The 19,775-nt window shown below is 40.9% G+C and overlaps 1 protein-coding gene across 1 annotated transcript in view; it reads right to left on the reverse strand.

The window, feature by feature from the left end:
* SMS (spermine synthase) overlaps positions 1-19,775 on the reverse strand; it is a 70,812-nt gene that overhangs the window by 20,462 nt on the left and 30,575 nt on the right. Inside the window, exons 3-8 of the mRNA XM_008170208.4 lie at positions 11,631-11,724; positions 9,152-9,216; positions 6,995-7,170; positions 5,328-5,482; positions 4,434-4,523; positions 3,210-3,324 (exon numbers count right to left, since the gene is read on the reverse strand). Of these exons, the coding sequence (XP_008168430.1) occupies positions 3,210-3,324; positions 4,434-4,523; positions 5,328-5,482; positions 6,995-7,170; positions 9,152-9,216; positions 11,631-11,724 (695 nt within the window). The remainder of the gene's footprint in view (positions 1-3,209; positions 3,325-4,433; positions 4,524-5,327; positions 5,483-6,994; positions 7,171-9,151; positions 9,217-11,630; positions 11,725-19,775) is intronic.

Here is a 19,775-nt window from a genome sequence, read left to right on the forward strand (position 1 = left end):
ACTTGGGCTCCTGGGATTTTTGTCAGGTTTTTTTAGAATTTCTGAGAGACTTTGCATAGCTTGTAGTGTGAATTCCCACACTTATTTTCATGAGTTCCCACTATTCAGCTGACTGTGCTTAAAGTCAAACTAAAGTGGTAAACAAAGAAAATTTCAGGAAAAAAAAAATCAAGTCTTCAATGCCAGTAACTGGACTTTTTAAGCCCAGAATGCAAATAGAAAAGTATTTCATTACCAATAAGGTAATGCAGTTTCCACTCAGCCAAGGGCACAGAGGAAGCAAGGATGCAATCCTAAACTACGGAGGTTAGATGCGTAAGTGACATTCCCCCCTCAGTTCTAATTTTTCACACTGCCAGGTGCATATTGGTAAGCAGTTCAGGATGAAAAGCTCCAGAGTCCTGAAAATAAGAAAAATATGCAGGAGAAAGAATGTAATGGTGATTCTTTAAGTCATTGGATGCAGGCATTAAACTAACCCTCATGAAGGTTTAACTTGTTTCGCAAGCATAACTGCAATCGGCAACTCAAGCCAATAGTTATCTGTCATCTTGAAGGCATTACTGGAGAGAAATCTAAAATAGCGCCACCTAATGAAAATATTGAGATCTTGCTGTCCTTCAACATACAGCACAATAAGACTTCAACTTCTTCTAGCCATTCCATCCACACCGTGTCTTCTGCCAGGAAAATTCTATTCTCCATAGTTAAGGTATCGTATGTTCCCTAAAGTGTTCCATATCCATATTTTAATAGAATAGTGATATAGCACATAATAATTCTGAAGTCCTCAACTGTTTTGAAAAAAAACTACCTCAACTTTCAGACTTGCTCAGCAACCTTCCATATTTGCTTTTTGTCTGTCTTGCTTGGGGGCTGCTATTGGATTTATCCGCCCCCCAAAAATATCAATCAAGGAATAAGCAACAGCATGGGAGTTAAAAAAAACAACAACAACCAGTAGAATTAGGACCAGGAGCCATTATAGAATGTTTGGAGACAGTTTTTTCATGCTGTGCTATGAAATCAACCCATCTTTATCTAATATGCACTGAAAGGCAGGGTCTTTTGCAGTTATTCCATATTACTGACAAAATACAGACTAGGGAAATACAAAAGGGTATTTCCCTAGTCTGCCTGCATACTGTATCCCCCCTACTCAGTGTAATGAGTCATCTGGACTGTAATCCAAATATAGCCGAAAAATGCCCTGAGTTGGTACTAGTAACACTGAATCTAAACATATCAAACGTTTGCATTCTCCAAAAAATGTTTTTAAACAATCTATAAAAATCCTCTTTCGCACAATTTTCTCTACGTGATATCTGGGCTGATATGAAACAAAAGCAGTATTTTAAAAATAAAAATCAGAAGCTTAAACATTGACCTTTTAGAAATGTATTCTAATATACAAAAGCCTAAAAATTATTACTCCAAAGCAGGGGTAGGCAACCTATGGCACGCGTGCCGAAGTCGGCACGCGAGCTGATTTTCAGTGGCACTCACACTGGAATGAGGAAGGACATTGCTGTAATCATTCACTGCATCATAGCTAAATATAGGCCCCGATCATGCAGTTCATTGTGCATGAGTTCAGGGATGTGCCTGATGGGGTAAACTACAAGATCAAGGTCTGAGTCTTGGTGCTATTTAAGGCAGTGGCTGTCTTCAAGCAGAGCTCAGCATACTTCTGGGTTCTGTATAAAATAATTGCCAAAACTTACAGTATGAGTACAGTAGTTTATATTGTACCATCACCCAGAGAGGAAGTAAATTCCTGGGGGGCGGGAGGAAGGAGAGGGAAGAAATGCTCCAAAGAGAAAAGAAATCTGGGCAAAAAATGCTCCAAAAACGTACATGCTAGAGCAGCAACTCAAATATAGTGCGACACTATTATATTTATTTTCAAAAACATAAAACATATCTCCCTTCCTGAGAACATAAAATATAGTGTGTCCCCCAATTTCATAAGACCCAATTAAAGAAAATGTACATTCAAGTTCTGTAGGTCACAAATCTATGGCAAGCTGTAAAAAACAGATTTGTGTTTCCAAAGTCTTCCATAGTTTATAAACTAGCTGTACTGTTTAAATTCAACTCGAGAAGTGGAGGTGGGGGAAAATAAAGATCCTGCTATGACATTTACTTCAAAATTTGCAAGGAAAGTACTTCTCACTTCCTCCTTCTCCCAATTCAGGAACTGAATGCTAAAATTTAGAAGTCCTGATCGTCACAATTCTTCTCTCCACCTGCATGCATGTGCACTCTTTTCCCCCCACCCCTTACTTTTCTTCCTAGTGCTCCTAATTATGAGAACATCTCTTGTCTCAAAAGAGCATGTTACTTATAGAAACTGCTGTGAATACCACCCCACATACCCCTGAATGAGACTCTGACATGACTGAAATAAACTCTTAGTAAGTGTACAGTTGGCTTCACTGCTGTGCAGTGACTAGGTCCCTGTCACCACCAACATCCAGAAAAGGGGGGAGGGGGGGGGAACGACGTACTTGTGGATATATGTCTACACTACTGCAGGGGAAAAAAAGCCATGGCAGAATCTTAGAGCCCACATCAACTGACTCAGACTCACACTACAGGGGTAAAAATAGCAGTGCAGATGTTCCCACTTGGGCTGGAGCTCAGGCTCTGAAACCCACAGCGGGAGGGCGGGGGTCTGAGAGCCTGAGCTCCAGCCCAAGTGGGAACATCAACACTATTTTTAGCCCTGCATCAAATGACCCAGGCTGAGATTCACTGCCACAGGTTTTGTTTTGGCGTTTTTTTGCAGTGTAGATGTACCCCATCGCTGCACTCTGCTATTTAGCTTTTGATAGAACTAGTTGTGACCCAAGAGCCCCACAGAGCTAGGCAATCCAGACAGATGCTCCGGAGTTGGAGTGTGCCTTTCACTAACCTGCAGAATGTCAGCAGGGCTGAGTAGGCCTAGACGAGTGTGCTTGTGTTGCCCATGGAGTTGGGGAGCTGACCCATGGCAGGTACAGACAAGGTTTCCTCAAGGTGAAGCCAGGAGGGGCAGGGGGTGGGGCAGAAGCGGCAGCAAAGTTCCTCACAGCCCAGGGTACCCCCAAGAAGCATCACATAAGGTAAAAAAAATCCCCCTCATTTTAACCCCCAAAATAATATTTTGCTGCAAACTGTCAAGAAAGCAAAGTGTTAAAAACAGTTACTATAAACAAAGAATTAACCTTCTTCAGGAGATGTGGAGATTGGAACAGCTGTCAGATCATTAATTACATAATCAAACATCCTTCCTTCTTTGGCATACCTCTTCAGTACTGGAACACAGTCTTCTATTAGAACCTAAAAAATTATTGTTTTAATAAGTGATCAAAATCCTCTTAAACTGACTAGACTAATATGATGTATAGGAATTAAAATAGGGAAAAGGGTCAGAATTAAGCCTGACTTTAACATAAGGTTCTAATCTTAGCTTTTTATATCTCCATATAGAAGGCAATGCTGGGGGGATGGGGCAGCAGAGTGATGCAGCAGCGAACCAGAATTTCCATTCCCGGCTCTGTCACCGACTGCTGGGTGACCACTTAGATCATTTGTGCCTCTGTTATTCCCAATTTTGTAGATGGGGAAGTAGTTAATAGCCTCACAAGATAATTGCAAGTTTTGAGATCCTTGGATGAACGGCACTTGACACACACAAAATATCATGCAATTTTTGCTAGTTTTTCTCCAAGAAAACTAGCTAGTGTTCAAGGATGTGTCATTAGGAAGAATAACCTTGCAGTTCAGATACCGAACTATGATCCAGTAGATATGGGCTAGTTTACCTGCTCTGACAGACGAGATATGTTACATACCCTTCTCAGTAACCCTGTTTCTTCTTTTTTCCAATGGGGAGGAGGTATAGAATATTTACTCATATGAATAGAATTTGCCAACAGATTTCAAGCAAATAATAGCACAGATAAAACTAAATTAACCCCCCAATCATGTGAACTATACCTGAGATTCTGAATGATGCACTAGCATTGATTTAAGTTTATGATTTGCATTACTTCTCAGACAGTTTATACTGGGAGATATTAGATACCACACTCTATTTTTATATTAATATTACCTATTTTCACTCAGCTACTAACAAGGTTTGGAGATGGCAATATGCATTATTATGCCTCAAGTTTCTTTATTATTCCAAGTGTGAGTTGTAAATATTAAAAAAGCAGAGTGGGTTTGGAGATGGAGAGTTAAATATTTCAAAATTAATGGATCAGTGTTTTTAATCTAAACCCTCGTGCAAAATATACTCTGATTCAGAAATGCAGATATGGATTAAACCTAAAATAGTAGGAAAGAAAATGTTAAGCCAGATGGCATACAAAAAACTTCCCAAAACAATTCATGCCAGATCTAAATCTAGATGTTACTTGCAATGAAGGTAACAGATAAATTACCTGATAGCATTCTCCTTTAAGATTGTCTAATACATCTCCACATGTTTTACGCATGTATTTTTTACACCCGTCGATCACCATTTGGTCAATGTTTGATGTTTGTTAAGGAGCATTAAATTCTGTTCACCTTTTATTAACCAAAGTTTTGGGGTTTTTTTCCCCTTTATCAAAGAGATACAGTCAAACTTATGGAGGAATAGTAATAGTAATATAATTTCCTGCAACATCTAGGTTTAGGAATTAATTCCCAACCTCAATTAGAGGTTTAAGATATTATTTATATTAAAAAAAAAAATTCTTTCCAACCAGCACTGTTGGCACCATAATTTACCATACATTTTAAAAGCGTAATGTTTTAGTACAATGATGATGATAATTATTTTGGTTTATAGCTAATGAAATTTCCTATGTACAGTGACTAACAGCAAATCATATCTGGAAAATGGAACTTTGAAATCTTATTTATGAAGCCACCTTTGGATCATTTTCTTTAACTGATATCTGAGAAAGAGGATACGGTAGACACATGTGCCATCATCATTAAGAACCAAATCCTGAAGTCTTTAATCAGGTGACATTCCCACTGACATCAATGGCTTTAAGTTACCTAAATAAGAAAACCGGGATTCAGCTCAAAGTGCAGAAAATGCTGTCCCAGAGCTACGGTTTGGATTAGGAACTTGGAACTATATATTCCATGGCCAGGATCAAATCTCACAGTCAGTGCCTGCATGCTGCAGTGATTGGGTCTAAAACCATGCCTATTTTTTGGCTTAGAGAGAGCCAGTCTCCCAACACAAGTTCATATACGAGACATTTAATTTGAGGTCCCAAGATACAAAAGGAAGAGTATGCTGTATTATTAAAATGAATGGTCATTTGTTGAAAGGATATCTCCACCATGGTGACCATCTTTGGTTTCAGTTTGACTATTTCATATAGTATACCCCCATCACCACCTCCTAGGATCAGCACTTCTTTCCCAGTGTAGTCTTCTTTCCCACTGCCCATTATGGCTTGCGTATACGCCAAGTCACTCTCTGCCAGATCTAGAAGGAACAAAGAGAAAGTTGGTCAGAAGCTTTGCATTTTTAAGTCATTAATCACTAAATACAGTAGACCAGATGCATCTTAAAGCAATGCTGTGTATTGTCTGTGAGAAAACCAGCATGGATTTTATATTCTTCCAGAACAAAAAAAACCAACATGCTTACAAGTGTTAATGTTATAAAGTCCAGCTCTCCAAAGTGAGGACATGCCAGAACTAAGGGCTTTCCCGGCATGGAATTTTTACGGCTACTTCCGCCCCCATCCCATCATTTACTCTGCATGGGTAGATCTGCATGATGACCCCATTAGAGTCAATGAACTCTGTGCAGATGTGACCGCAAGCAGCCAATTGCAGGTGGGGGCATTACTGCATACCCTCTGCTAATTCACTGACTTTTTCTTACACCTCAGTTAATTGAGCAGTTCCCTGGGCTATCATTTTATTAGATATATATATATGTCTTCACGATGCCTGCAAAGCACACCAGAGGGGTTTGAAATCACGGCAGATCTGGCAGTGTTCTTTCCTGTGGCCCTCCTCCAGACACTTGAGACAACTCAAGTGAGGGTCGCTGGTAGGCCTAGGCTTGCCACAGGAAGCACACTGTTTAAGCCCCAGTGACCGAGGCATGCCCTGGTACTGGGGGAGGAACGGACAGCCGCTCCGGGCATGGAAAAGAGCCCTACTCCTACTACACTAAAACAACTAAAAACTAGACTAAGAAACTATGTACAGGAAAACTATAGCAAGAACCACTAAAGGCACTTTGCAAAGGCAAAGAGGGCAGTTCCAACAGCCCTCACGGGCAGTAAGAAGGAACTGAAGACCGCAGGCTCAGCGGGGCCCCTTATATCGGTTCTATGTTCACGCAGCACCAGGAGGCGCCAGAGCTGAGCCAACTAGGGGAAAATTTCTGACAGCTGTGCTCAGGGCATGCACACCTAAATCGGAATGGACAAGTACAAGCACTCGAAGAAGTAGTAGTATTGATGGGGAGGTTGAGACCGCTAATTGGCTGCCCCTAGCTGGCCTCAACCAAAGAAAATCAGTTAACAAAGAGAAAGCAAGTGGCCAAAGGCCCAAATATTTTAAAGGGAAAAATAAGCCAACTAACAAGGTTATGAAACCCTAAGGCAGACTAGGGAAAATCATTTCATTAGTCCTTTAAAATAATGGGCAGTTGTTTAGAAGATGGATGACTGAGTTTGCTTTCCTGTCCCTTAAAGTAACTGTCAGAGGTTGCATAGACTGGGAAAGGGTTAAATAAATATAAGAGAGGTCTCTTCACTATTCTCTGATACTTTGTTTGATACTTTGAAAAAAATGCCTTTAAGACACAGACACACACACTCTCTCTCTCTCTCTCTCTCTCTCTCACTCATTCCCTCCCTCCCTCCAATAACTCCACACAACATCCATGGGAAACTTACAAAGGTGTGTTCTGATAAGATAGAATCCAAATAACCTACAGCTTCAGACCAACAGCACATTGTAAAGAGACCATACTTACTAACATCCCCACTGAGGATAAGAATATTCCCAAACTGTTTCGAATGTAGAATTTTAATATTCTGATAAGGCGACTCTTCATCATAAACAACCTCATCTATGTCATACTCTACCAAACGCCCATCAGCCGTGGGCCAGTATCTATCAATGGCTTCTCCTCTCACAATTGCTGGCAATCTAAAGAAGGGAAAAACAAAAACTATTCACAATTCAATCTGAAAGTTAACAAACATTCCTCATTCTCCTTTAATTTAGCATAAATGCAGTACATGAGAGATGCTCTCCCACCCCCATAGTACTTAACATTTTCTTATCATCATTAGGAACGCAGTACTACATAACTGAATGTAGTGGACACCTACTCAAATACATGTTTAATCTACGATTTTGCAAGAAAATACTATCCAAATAGTATTCATACAAAAAAATAAAAATCTGCAAATGTGATTTTTACATTTTTCTTGTATTCAGTAAGATTGCACTGTATACAAAGTTATTCCAATTTGTGTGTAATGTCATGAAGGTTATTTTAAATATTTTAGCGAGCAGTCAAATATACAAGGATTGCTAGTGTCTACAGGAGAATCTGGGTGTTGATACTTTAATTTAGCACTATTCTAGCAAAACCTGTGTGTGAATCAGTCTTTTATAGCAGGGAAGAGGATTTGTGTAACACTAGACACTTAATTTGAAACTAGAAACCGAAATTAATAACACAAATGCAGAACATGGGCAAAAAGACACCAAACAAGTTTAAGTACTGTCTGCCTTTATTCTTAACGTAGATGTGAAACACATTTGGATGTTTTCACCAGAATTTGCATTAATTTCTGAAAGTCTGGCTCAGATATGTAGCCTCAAAGTTGGATGAATCTAATAAGTCATTTTACAATTTCTTAATCGAGTATAAGTTCAGTTTTAAAAAATGAGTTAGCTTTAAAAAGACAAATTCACATTCAATGTTCACGTTAAGGTGACACCAACAGATCAAAATGCTTTTGTTATGCGTCTGTGCATAAACACTGATTTAATTTGTTTCCTATTGAGGAGAATTATGCTTTTTGAAAAAATAAATGAATTCATCTTTTGAATTTCCAGTGATTCTAAAGGACAAAAATCAAAATTATACCTTCTGAGAGACACTAGATGGCAATACACGGTGGGAGAAAGTAAAAAAATAAAAAATCTATATATTACACACACATGCACAAATACGAGAAAGCAAAAAAAAAAAAATCAGGAACTGCAATTTCTGGCTGTTCTGCGTCCAGAGTGAAAGACCTTTGCTATCCTTATAAAATTAACACACATGGACAAGATAGCCTCACCATTTGAGCACATCAAAATATCAAACAAATTAAAATGCTATTTTCTCCAATTTTTTATTTATTCAACTCAATTGTTATGAAAATATTTCAGACTACTTTTTCTTCATTTTGGATTCCCTTTCTCTCTTCATGCACCATAATTATTACATAGTATACAAAGGATTAGTATTACACAATGGCTTAAGCTATACACAATTTAACAAGCCTAGTGGCGATATTTATCAATTCTGAAATAAAACCACCACATTTATAGGAACTGAAAAAGCAGACATGCTCCCACTAATATATATATATAAACACACACTGACTATTTACAGTTTTTTATACAGGCAATAATTTATTATTGCTGATTTTAATAGCCTCTTAGAAACTTAAAACTGCGTTTTCTTACAAACTCCAACACAGCACTATAGAATGTGTCTGGGAACCAAAAATCTCTCAGTTAAAAAAAAGTCGTGGAATTTGCTAGATACAAAAAAGTCAATTTTGCACCTACCAAGCTTGACAGTGTTTCTTTGAACAGGTAATTTATTGTAGAAATTAACTGCCATATGAAATTTTCAAATGAGTATACAAAAATATATTTACATATCTGTTTGAATAAATCTGAGGATTAGAAACAAAAATTAACAGTAAATCAAAAGGTATGTCCACAGACCTGTCCACTACACTACAGGATCAAAACCAAATTCTCTGTCAATCCAGAGTGATTCCCTGGCTTCAGAAGAATTAGGCCCTATTTATACCTGTGTAACAAAGCAGGATTTGACTCACTTTCAATGTTAATGTAAATCAAGTTAAAAGGCGATGATACATTAAAAAAAACATACCGCTTTACCCTTTTGATACTGCTGTGAAACAACTCTTTCATTTTTTCTTCTATCTTATTTAGTAGCTGTAAGAAACATGAAAGATGTTGAGTTTACAAAGGTCAGAAATACACTTCCCCACCCACAATACAGTAATTTGAAATAGTGTTAAATAAGGTGTCAAAAGAGTCTCCCTGTGGTGTCTATACAGCTGGGTTGGGGCCCCTGGCCATGCCCAATTATCACCCCGAGGTCAGGTCAGCCCAGCCAAGCCCCCAGCCTTTTAGGGTATGTCTACACTGCAATTAGACACCCGTGGCTGGCCCGTGCGAGCTGACTTGGGCTCGCCAGGCTCAGGCTGTGGGGCTGTTCAACAGTAGTGCAGACTTCCAGCTCAGGCTGGCTGTTGGACTCTAGGACCCTGTGAGGTGGGAGGGTCCCAGGACTCAAGCTGCAGCCTGAGCTAGAACACCTCCTACACCACAATTTATCAGCCCTGCAACCCGAGCCCCATAAGCCCGAGTCAAATGGCCTGAGTCAGCCTTGCAGGGCTGAAAACTTGCAGTACAGATGATCAGGCTTGGGCCTGAATGTCTGCACAGAAATTTTACAGCCCCACAAGTCCAAGTCATCTGACCCAGCCAGCCACAGATGTTTAATTGCTGAGAAGATATATCCGACAGGTAAAAGCCCAGAGCCAGCAGAACTCCAGTTAGCAGTCCATGAGTTTGTTAACTTACGGCTTGAGTGTCTACACTCATTTGTAACCCCAGGTTAGGAATTGTTGAACCCTGGGTCCCAACCAGCATCTACACTGCATTATGTGGGCCTGAGTCCAGCCACCCAACTTTCTTAGTACCCTCCCAACACATGGCCCCTCTAACCCTTGGTTCATGGTGTAGTGTGGGAAACCATGAGTGACCACCACACATGACTGTCAAGAGGACAAAGAAAGTCAGCACATGGGAGCATGGAATGCCTTTGGTGGACAAGTCCAGTGGGGCTATGTCTACCCTGTAAAGCAACAGGTCTCGAACCCTGAATCCTGGCTTGGCTCAGGCTCGTGGAGTCCTGAGAGCCTGGGTCCAAGCCTGAGAGCCTGGGTCCAAGCCCTGGGTTAACACAATTTGTGTTTAGATGGAAGGACGGGGTTAGGCTTGAGGCTGAGTTTGAAAGAGGTCAGTAGCACCACCTTACTTTGGGAGTGCCTGGGTAGCAGCTTTATGGACTCTTGGCCAGGTGGCCAAGCCAGTCTCTCTCTCCTGGGCTTCACCTGACTCCTCGCAGAGGGGGGGGGGGGGGGGGAGAGGGGGAGGAGGAGAAGCAAGGGAGGTGTAGGATCTCTGGCATTGGGAGGTTCCTCCTAATGCTTCAGCAGCCACTTCCTTCTCAGGGCTTCCTCCTTGCTGACGGCAACTTCCTTTTTACCATGCATGACTGGCATAGCTACCTTAGCACACAGAGCCCACACTGGCCCTGGCCCTTTCAGTGCGGTGTTTACACACCCTGTTACACTGGGTATCTCAAGAGGAAAGTAATGACACACAGCCTTTCACTTGTAAGTTACCAATACAGATCTGGTCAATGTTATGACAATAAGAAGCCAATGTGAAGTTAGCAGTCTTAGCCCAATTCCTAGTGAACAGTATCCACATTACAGCAGCTACGATCACAATTGGCACATTTATTGACAATATCAGCCTGCAGGCCAAGGATCAAATGGGCATACAGAGGCTCTCTCTCTAAGTAAAAAGGTAGTTGATTCTCCAACTTGGCATTAAGACACAGCAGCATGTGGAAGGTTGCACTACCACTAAGCAGCGTCACCTCTGGATGGTGAATAAGGTGCTTCAGTTCAACGGCAGTTGCAGTACAGCTCTCCCAAACTGGGCATCTGACCTGGCTGCTAACTTAAGGGCATGAAGCTTGACAAAAGTCAGTGGTTTACTCCACACTGCTGCCTTGCAGATATCCCTGAAACTGGCAGAAGACACTGTTTGTGCCCTGGTGGAGTGGGCCTTCATATCTGGAGGGAGAGGTACACCAGCCTTCTGGTGACCTATCTAGATAAAATGTCCTAAGCAGCCTCATATGGCCACAAAAAGACATCCTGAAAGATTTTGTTCTATTAATATACTAGAGCAAGTATGTGTATATATACACAGAGAGAGTAAGTTAGTTAGTTAGTTCCTGAGTCTAAATCAGGTAGACTGAGTTAGGCAGAAGATTTACCCAACATTAAGAGGTAGTGGGTTGGACGCCATGGTTTTATTTTGTTGCCACGGGTGGTAAGAGGCAAGGGGAGGGTGGCAGCCACTTTTACTCTTGCATGAGAGGACAACGACGTAACAGGATGCATGGCCAGCCCCAACAGACACTGCTATTTAAAAGACTCAGATCTTGTGGACACATGAACCTATAGTAGGATCCACCCTGACATATTCAAAGAAGCTGCTAGGATTTCTTTTATGTGCTTTGAGATGGCTAACGGTATACTTACATGATCAATTTCATCTCTTCCTTTCATATCATCGCTGTGGCTCTGCAGATCCACCAATACTAATCCATGAGGGTAAATTCTCAGATTGGAAAAACTACAAAGCAAAGTTATAGTGATTAGGATTTCATTTATTAACAACATTGTGGTTTACCAAAAGGAAACACTGTTTCGTAATACAATGCAATTCAGAAGTCTGGTAATTTATCCAGCTCCACTGTCAACAAATGATTTTCTCTCTGTTTCTTTCAAAAAGTAACTGAACAACAGAGTTGACAGGGGCATGCCAGCCACCCTATAAGGATCATACAACTAATCTTAAAACAAACAAACAAACCCGCAGCAGTGCATAAAAACCAACACAGACATAACAAGAAGGAAAATGCACTGCACATCAGTCTCTATTCTTTGCATGTGTTAATTTGTTGAGAGAGTTAGATATTTAAAAACAAAACAAGTTTCAGAAAACAATTAGCTATTCCCTTCCCTTTCACTTCAAGAGAACTTAAAGTATTAGAGCCACCTCATGCAGACAGCTTTCATGTTAACAGATTAATGACTATTCATAATAAATAAAAAGCGTATTGGGGGAATGTGGGGGGGAGAAGATGACCACACACAATTAAGTGACAAAACGAGTACTAAGTAAAGAGCGGGTAATTAGTTTCTACAAGTTTAATTACTGGAAACTTTTTAAGTGATTAAAAGTTTCCAGTAATTTTAGCTTCAAAGCGATTACCCTAAAAACTAAAAAGGGAGAGGTCATGGATGACATGAACTGAACCAACAACAACAAAACCATTTGCTCTATTCTAGTGGCCATCAATCGGCCATTTGCTTTGGATATCAGTGGGGTTCGGTTTGGTTTGGTTTGTTGGGGTTTTTTAAGCAAAGAAGAGAAGGCCTTTAAGATGGAACTCCAGTCCCTTTAAGAGAGAGCCTACAATGTCTCAGTTCACCAAAGTCTCTATTACAGGACCTGACTTAGGAGAAGGATATGCAGCATAACCTCTTTGGAGTAATTTTTTTAAAAATCTACAGTAACGTCTATAACAGGTGTAGGCAACCTATGGCACGTGTGTCAAAGGTGGCACGCGAACTGATTTTCAGTGGCATTCACACTGCCTGGGTCCTGGCCACCGGTCAGGGGGGCTTTGCATTTTAATTTAATTTTAAAGGAAGCTTCTTAAATATTTTAAAAACCTTATTTACTTTACATACATCAATAGTTTAGTTATATATTATAGACTTATAGAAAGAGACCTTCTAAAAACGTTAAAATGTATTACTGGCATGTGAAACCTTAAATTAGAATGAATAAATGAAGACTCAGCACACCACTTCTGAAAGGTTGCCGACCCCTGGTCTATAAAGTACTTTTTAAAATATGTAGATTTATAGTTTTCCCTCTGAACCAGGTGGTATCAGAAACAGTCCACCCAAGGCCTTTCCCACTAATATTTAAGACTATCTATGAGACATCTGTAAACTAACACCATTAAAACCATGGTTCACCAAAGCCACTGGACCAGTCTTTTTCCTCCTACTATCTAGTAAATAACTTCTGCATAATAAGCAACCTGCTAGTTCAGTTTGATGGAGGAAAGTAGACGAACAGTGATGTGACAGATCAGCTGTGGCCAAACTGTGGCTTGTGAGCCACATGCGGCTCTTTTACAGTTAAAGTGCAGCTCATGGACCCCGCACGCACTCTCCATTCTCTGCCTACCAGATGGGGGGAGGGGAGGGAGGGGAGCTCGGAGCATCTGCCCTGCAGCAAGGTGGGAGGATTAGGGGCTTCTGCCCTGCAGGGAGGGGAATCTAAGGGCTTCAGCCCCACAAGGGGGCGGTGGGCCAGAAGAACTGCACCTTAGCAGGTGCCGTCCCACAGGGCAGGTTGTGCACGTCCTGCAGCTCTGAAACTTCTGAAGATTATTGTATGCGGCTCGGAAGGTCAGTAAGTTTGGCCACTCCTGTGATAGATTCATGTTTGTCCTGTAATTCTAAGATCAGCTTAGTCACTAGGATGCTGCTCCATCACTTTAGAAACACTGTGAGATTACCACTCTCTCAGGAGAAAGCACTCTCAGGTACTTTGTTCTAATAATAATGGTTTGGTTCTTTCTTCCATATCAATACTCTAGTAAAAAGTTAGTGACAATCCTCAATAGAGCAACTTAGTTATAAGCATGTTCAGTGCATTGATGGACATGAGCAATAGCAAAACACGCACACTGAGACTTTCTTCAGCTTTTCAGAAATATGTACAACAGTAAAAACCAACAAAGTTATGCCATTTATTTTTAAAGCAATCATGGGGACTGCAGTCTTCAGATTCACCATCTTTCCCCCCATCCATTCTTATATGGCAGAGCCAGCCCATCAGAATGTTCCCCAATTTTACTTTGACCGCCTTGAACACTCCACCAGTATCAATGCTTGGGTGTAAGAGCTGGTGTTTTTGCAAGATTCTTCACACTATAGCATTGCCGTGTACACAAATGCTACAGAAGCAACATCAAAGCCAGGAAACTCTGGAGTAGTTTTTGTTTTGTGAGTGGGATGGCTAGGATCTGGTAAAAGTTAGCAGGAGATTGGCTCCAGCAAAGCAAGATTTGCTATAGTATAAGCAAGTCTTCGGCTACCAGAAAAGGATAACTCCTCAGTCATATATAGAACTTATTAAATTAAGAACCTAGAGATGGTCAAAACATTTTGACATTCAAGATTTCAGGCCACCTATCAGGGGAGAAACATAAAAGACTGAAAACATTTGTGATCTTTTCCTCTTTTTCCCAAAAAACAGTTCTATAAAGAGCTGCCATTACCGTTCTGTAGCCTTTATGCATGTGTGTCCCTAAAAGCATTTTTAGCCCTTTCTCTTGGTCCGTTTCTTAAGGCACTCTGGGCACATTACAAAAGAAACCCTGGCTGGCAACAATGCTGCTGGAAAGAAGTAGTCAAACATGGATGCAGAAGACTGCATGACAACTTTTTCCAACAGCTGGACACCCTCCACTACAGAAAAGGATTTTAATAAAGTGTGCTTGCCCAAGAAGGGCCGGCGCAACCCATTAGGTGACCTAGGCGGTCGCCTAGGGCACTACAACTTGGGGGGGCGGCGACCGCGGCGGTATTTCAGAGCCTCTGAGGGGGGGGGGGGAGGCACCTTCCACCGCCTAGGGCGTCAGAAAAGCTGGCGGCGCGCCTGTGCCCAAGCATGCAATAGACTAGCCCTATAGGTATGTACAATGCCTTCAGTCCAGGAGACTACATGGTTTTTGATCAAATACTTAAATGGAAGTACTCCTGTTGACTTTTTAAGTCAATTGATTCAGACCAATCCCTAACCACGACCCGTAGTGCTAGAGCATGTAGCTAGGTGGCACTCTTACTATTCTGTACTAAACCCATGCTCCCAGGTGGTGCCATAGAATGCTGCACTATCAAATGTGCCATTTCAGACATTTATCCCCATACTGTAACAATTGGAGGTATTTCACCTCCCATTGACCAGTTATTAATTTGGGTAGTCATCTCCTCTACCCAAATTCCCCCCCTGCAATTTCAATTTCTTGTCCTAAAGTGAGGCATTGCTATTACGGTTTAACAACTGCCATGTTTCACCTCCAATGTGGCTCATTTCAGAGCTGCGGGAGGTGCTTCCTCAATACATACATATTTTGTAAAAAATTTAAAGTAAAGACACAATATAAAGGCAAGGTTATTTTATAGCAGGTATTAGAATATAAAGCAGAGGCTTTTCTAGACCTACATGGATTTTATCTATTTGTTATTTTAACTGTTGCCACAGGACTTTTTAGGCTTTACATGAGTGAAAGATTGCTGTCACGCCTCCTTTCTTCCCCAAAACTGGCATCTGAGTAGTTCATAGGGTCCCCCTAATTCAAATTGTAAATCTAACCCATACTTCCTGCCTCTAAACAGAAGACACACTTAGCCTTTTTCTGAAGGCAAGTTGCACCAGTTTAACTAAAGTTAGTTTTTAAATCTGGTTAGCTAAACTGATGGAAACCCCTGCTGGCTACTGATTTACTTGTTTACCAAGTTAAGCTAAAACTGATTTAAGTGTGTCCACTAACTAAGCAGGTTTAAAAACAGATATAGTCAAATCACTGCAATCATAGGGTTTAGAAAAACACCCATTAACAACAGTAGGGCAGCAACAGTCCAAGGGTGTGGCCAGGAGACTTGTTAGCTTCCTCAGTAAATAAGACTCAGCAAAATCAAAAACGGTTACTATGCATTTCTGTTCAAAGTTCATCCTCTTTCCTAAGGTAAGTGTTCTCTTACTACCGGTCACACTGTGAGAGATCACACTGTAAGTAACCATAGGGTGGCTGCCATCAAAAGCTGTTCAATTTTCTTGAATTGGTAGAATTGCCTCAGTATTTCTCATATATATATATAAAAAAAAGACTATAGAGAAGGAAACAAATTTTTGTCATTATTAAGTTAGATCTAACTTTGAGTTGGTTAGACAACCAGAAGGGGATACTTGGCTCAATGGGCTAGTCTCCTCTCACCTAAAGGTAGGTAGGTCAGTAAGTAGGTAGGTAGGTAGAGAGAGTGTGTGTGTGCGCATGTGTGTGTGTGTGTGTTTCAATAAGACACACTCACTAGTTTAACCCCACTGAAGTCACAAAATTATCGGGAAGCAAATGAGAGCAGAATCTAACCCAGTATCTTGTTACCACATCCCACCAACTCAGTCCTCTTTGGAGCCAGATCTAAAGCTCACTGAAATCAAAGGGAGACGTTTCAGCAACTTGAAATGGTATTGCATTAGACCTGTAGTTACTTACATCATTAGAGAATTTTCAAGGTGTCACTTCTAAGATCAGCAATTTTTAAGATTGAAAAGTAGATTAATACTGGAGTTTAAATGTTGTAAGTTCTAAAACAAGACTAATTTTTACATTAATGACGAGACTAGTTGAAAATAGTCAATGTAGTCTGTAAAATAGAAATATTCAAACATTTATTATTATGGTAGCACTTAGAGGTCTATCAGGTTGAGGCTCCTGAAGTGACACTCCCTGCGCACAGGAACATATATACAAAGATTTTGTTTTCTAGTAATTCCAGATGCAAGCAATTGTTGGCCTGTTTAGATGGTACTTCAACTATTTAATATGCTAGAAGAGTCCACTTGGCAGAATGCTGCATATATAAAATAGTCCTGCCTGTTTAAATGCCAGATTATACTGTTCATATTTTAACAGAGGCAACACATTTTTCATCTACAAGATTATGAAGAAAACTGCTTTATTCTCCTTTCCCACACCTTACTTCTGTAATTAAAATTCAGTTTCGGCGGTGGGGGGTGGCAGTGTAGAGGGGAAGTGAAAAGAGATGAGAAGCAGCCCAAGTCAAGCAAGTCTTTCCCTCCTATAAGTGCTAGTGGAGGTAGAGTCTGAACAGAAATCAGGCTCAGCCATGGGGCCTTGGTGCTGCTGCAGCTGTGGGCCTGGATGCTGCCAGCCACCCTTCCCTTCTCTCTACACAGGTTGAAGGAATCACAGAGCTGCTTTTTTTTGGGGGGGGGGGGGGGGAGAGATGGGGTGAGAGCATGCATATGTCATGGGAGCAGGGTTTGCTTGTTTTATTTGTTTCTAACATTTGACATTCAGGTCTCGCCTACATTGGTTGATTTGTCAGGCCTTCTGCTAGGGGTGGTTGGAGATCTTTTAGAGGACATCTTTACACTTGTGAACTAGGAAGTGACTTATTTATACCGCTTGAAGCTGTGGGACAGAGATTTGGGGTCAAGAGTTTAGTTAAGTCCTGTTAAATTAAAAAAAAAAACTGAAAGAGAAGTCCGCCTTGCGAAGGATTCAGCACCCTCACCCCTTCAATTAAGGGTTGAGAGAGGACTATGGGGGAGAGAGGAGGGAGACAACACATCACACCCCCATTTCAGGCCTTCTTTGCATATCATACAGCAGCCTAAATATTTTCCTAGACAGGTCACTTTTAAAATGTTGTCTTCTGTAACTTAGGTATTCCTCATAATAGGGGAGGGAACAGAAGCCAATCCTGATTGAGACATTTCAATGGTATTATTTTAATAAATCAAACTTTGCACATCTATTAGCATTTCCCACCGAATCTCAGAGCGTTCAACAAACATGAATGAAAGCCATTGCTACATCACTCCTGCATAGTAGTTATTTTAGTTATACAGATAGGAAAATGAAGGCATTTAAGAAATACCCAATGTTACAAGAGACAGTGACAGGGCTAGCAAGTGACTACAGATCTGATTATGCCTTCTGACCTTAGGATGATTCCGAGGGTAAACCACACAATTTATAGCCTGAGGCCAGGTCTTCACTACAGACCTATCGTGGTATAAACTAAGTTGCTCAGGGGTGTGAAAAATCCACACTCCTGAGGGCCAAAGTTAAACCCACCTAACCCCCAGTGTAGACAGTGCTTTGTCAATGGGAGGGCTTCTTCCCACGACATAGCTACTGCCTCTCAAGGAGGTGGATTCACTACACGGACAGGAGAAGCTCTCCCGTCAGAGTAGGAGCGTCTCCACTAAAGCGCTGTATGTGAAGACAAGCCCTGAAACAAAGGGTTGGAGAGTGTCCAGACTAGCTTTTTTTAATGAGATGTTAACATGAGATGAAAAACATCCTTCACCCTCCTGCTGTAGGACAACACAGAATCATAATCTACAGAACCACCAGCGTGGTTGACACAAACGCCAATAAATCACAGTGCTCTACTCTGTTCCAAGGCTGAACAGAGGTTTAAAAAACAGTGAAGGTCACAGTTACTCAGAGAAGTATCTCATCTATTTATTTATTTTTTTATGAGAAAGAAGGATTTTGCTTTTAAAGCAGTTGTGCAGGCAGACGATACACTGCCTGCCCAGGCACCACATGCAAGTCTCAAGTTTACCCACACACACTATCAAAGCTGCCACTAGAACACAGTAAGATACAGCATTCGTTTATATGGCACCATCAATTAAAAAAAATAAAACAAACAGTTACAGATACTATCTTTAGTACCCCCTTCACCCTGAATTCCGTTGCCAATTTTTGAAGTTTTACATTTTCTTTTCATCATTATTTTCTTGTTCATTTGCTGTATGTGCATATGTGCTGGCACCTTCCAAAGTAAAAATACACTGAAAGTGCAGTAATGATTTTCCCTACAATGTGATGTACTACCTGTAATGAGAGTCAGTAACATTTCAGGTAGAAATGTGCTGCTTAACACAAGGCACCCTTTTAAAAGTTAATGCAATTTACATAAGTGACTTTAAAGGTATTGATCAGAAACAAAAATTGCTGAGGTCCCACAATGCACTTGTGAGAGCTTTGGTGTATTTGCCGGCTCAGTGTTTGGTCAATGAGGCTGGTACAGCAAAGAAAATATTCATTCACACCACTACTGGCAATGATTTGATTGGTTAAAGTGGGCAGTGTCTTGCCTCTGTGTGGGGTGTGAATGGCTATTTCCCCTACGTTTGTGTTGACAAAATGATTAGTGAATGTTTTTCAAGTGAGCCTTCTTCAATTAGGTTCTTTGTCAGAGTAAATCATGAATTAAATGGACCAGGTAGAGTTGCCAAATGTGACTTTTGCTAGCTTAACTTCAGACAAAGAAGAACGGGGCTCTGTTATTTTGGCAATGACAACAGGAAAGTGTGGCTTAATCCGCAAATCAGCTCTGATTCATTTAACAGCTGCAGCTTTCCAAAGGGCCGTTCAGATAATGTCTTTGTCAGACAAATTTTTGTCGACAGCAACGGTAATACTCTGAATCTCTAATATACTACAACTAAAGAGTAGCATGCTCATTTTACAGTTTGTATTGCGTACACAGTGTTTAACAATATTTTTGTGAGTTGTTCAAAACATTTTCGTTTTTCTAGGTTTAGCGCTTTTGCATGTAGCTCTGCATTGGCCCAGCTTTCTTTGCCTGGTTCAGGGCATAGAGAAGTACTGAAACTACCCAAAGCAATTACTTTGATATTAAGGCTGACTATTCTCCCTCCTGGGCTTCACCTCCCACTCAGCGTGGAGTGTTTGTGCCTGACAAGACCCAGAAATCCAGTATGAAAGCTCCTTGTTCAGGCCCACAAAGAAGAGACATTGTTCAGCAAGA

The sequence above is a fragment of the Chrysemys picta genome, chromosome 1 (genome assembly GCF_011386835.1).
Source record: "Chrysemys picta bellii isolate R12L10 chromosome 1, ASM1138683v2, whole genome shotgun sequence".
Classification (NCBI taxonomy): Eukaryota; Metazoa; Chordata; order Testudines; family Emydidae; genus Chrysemys; species Chrysemys picta.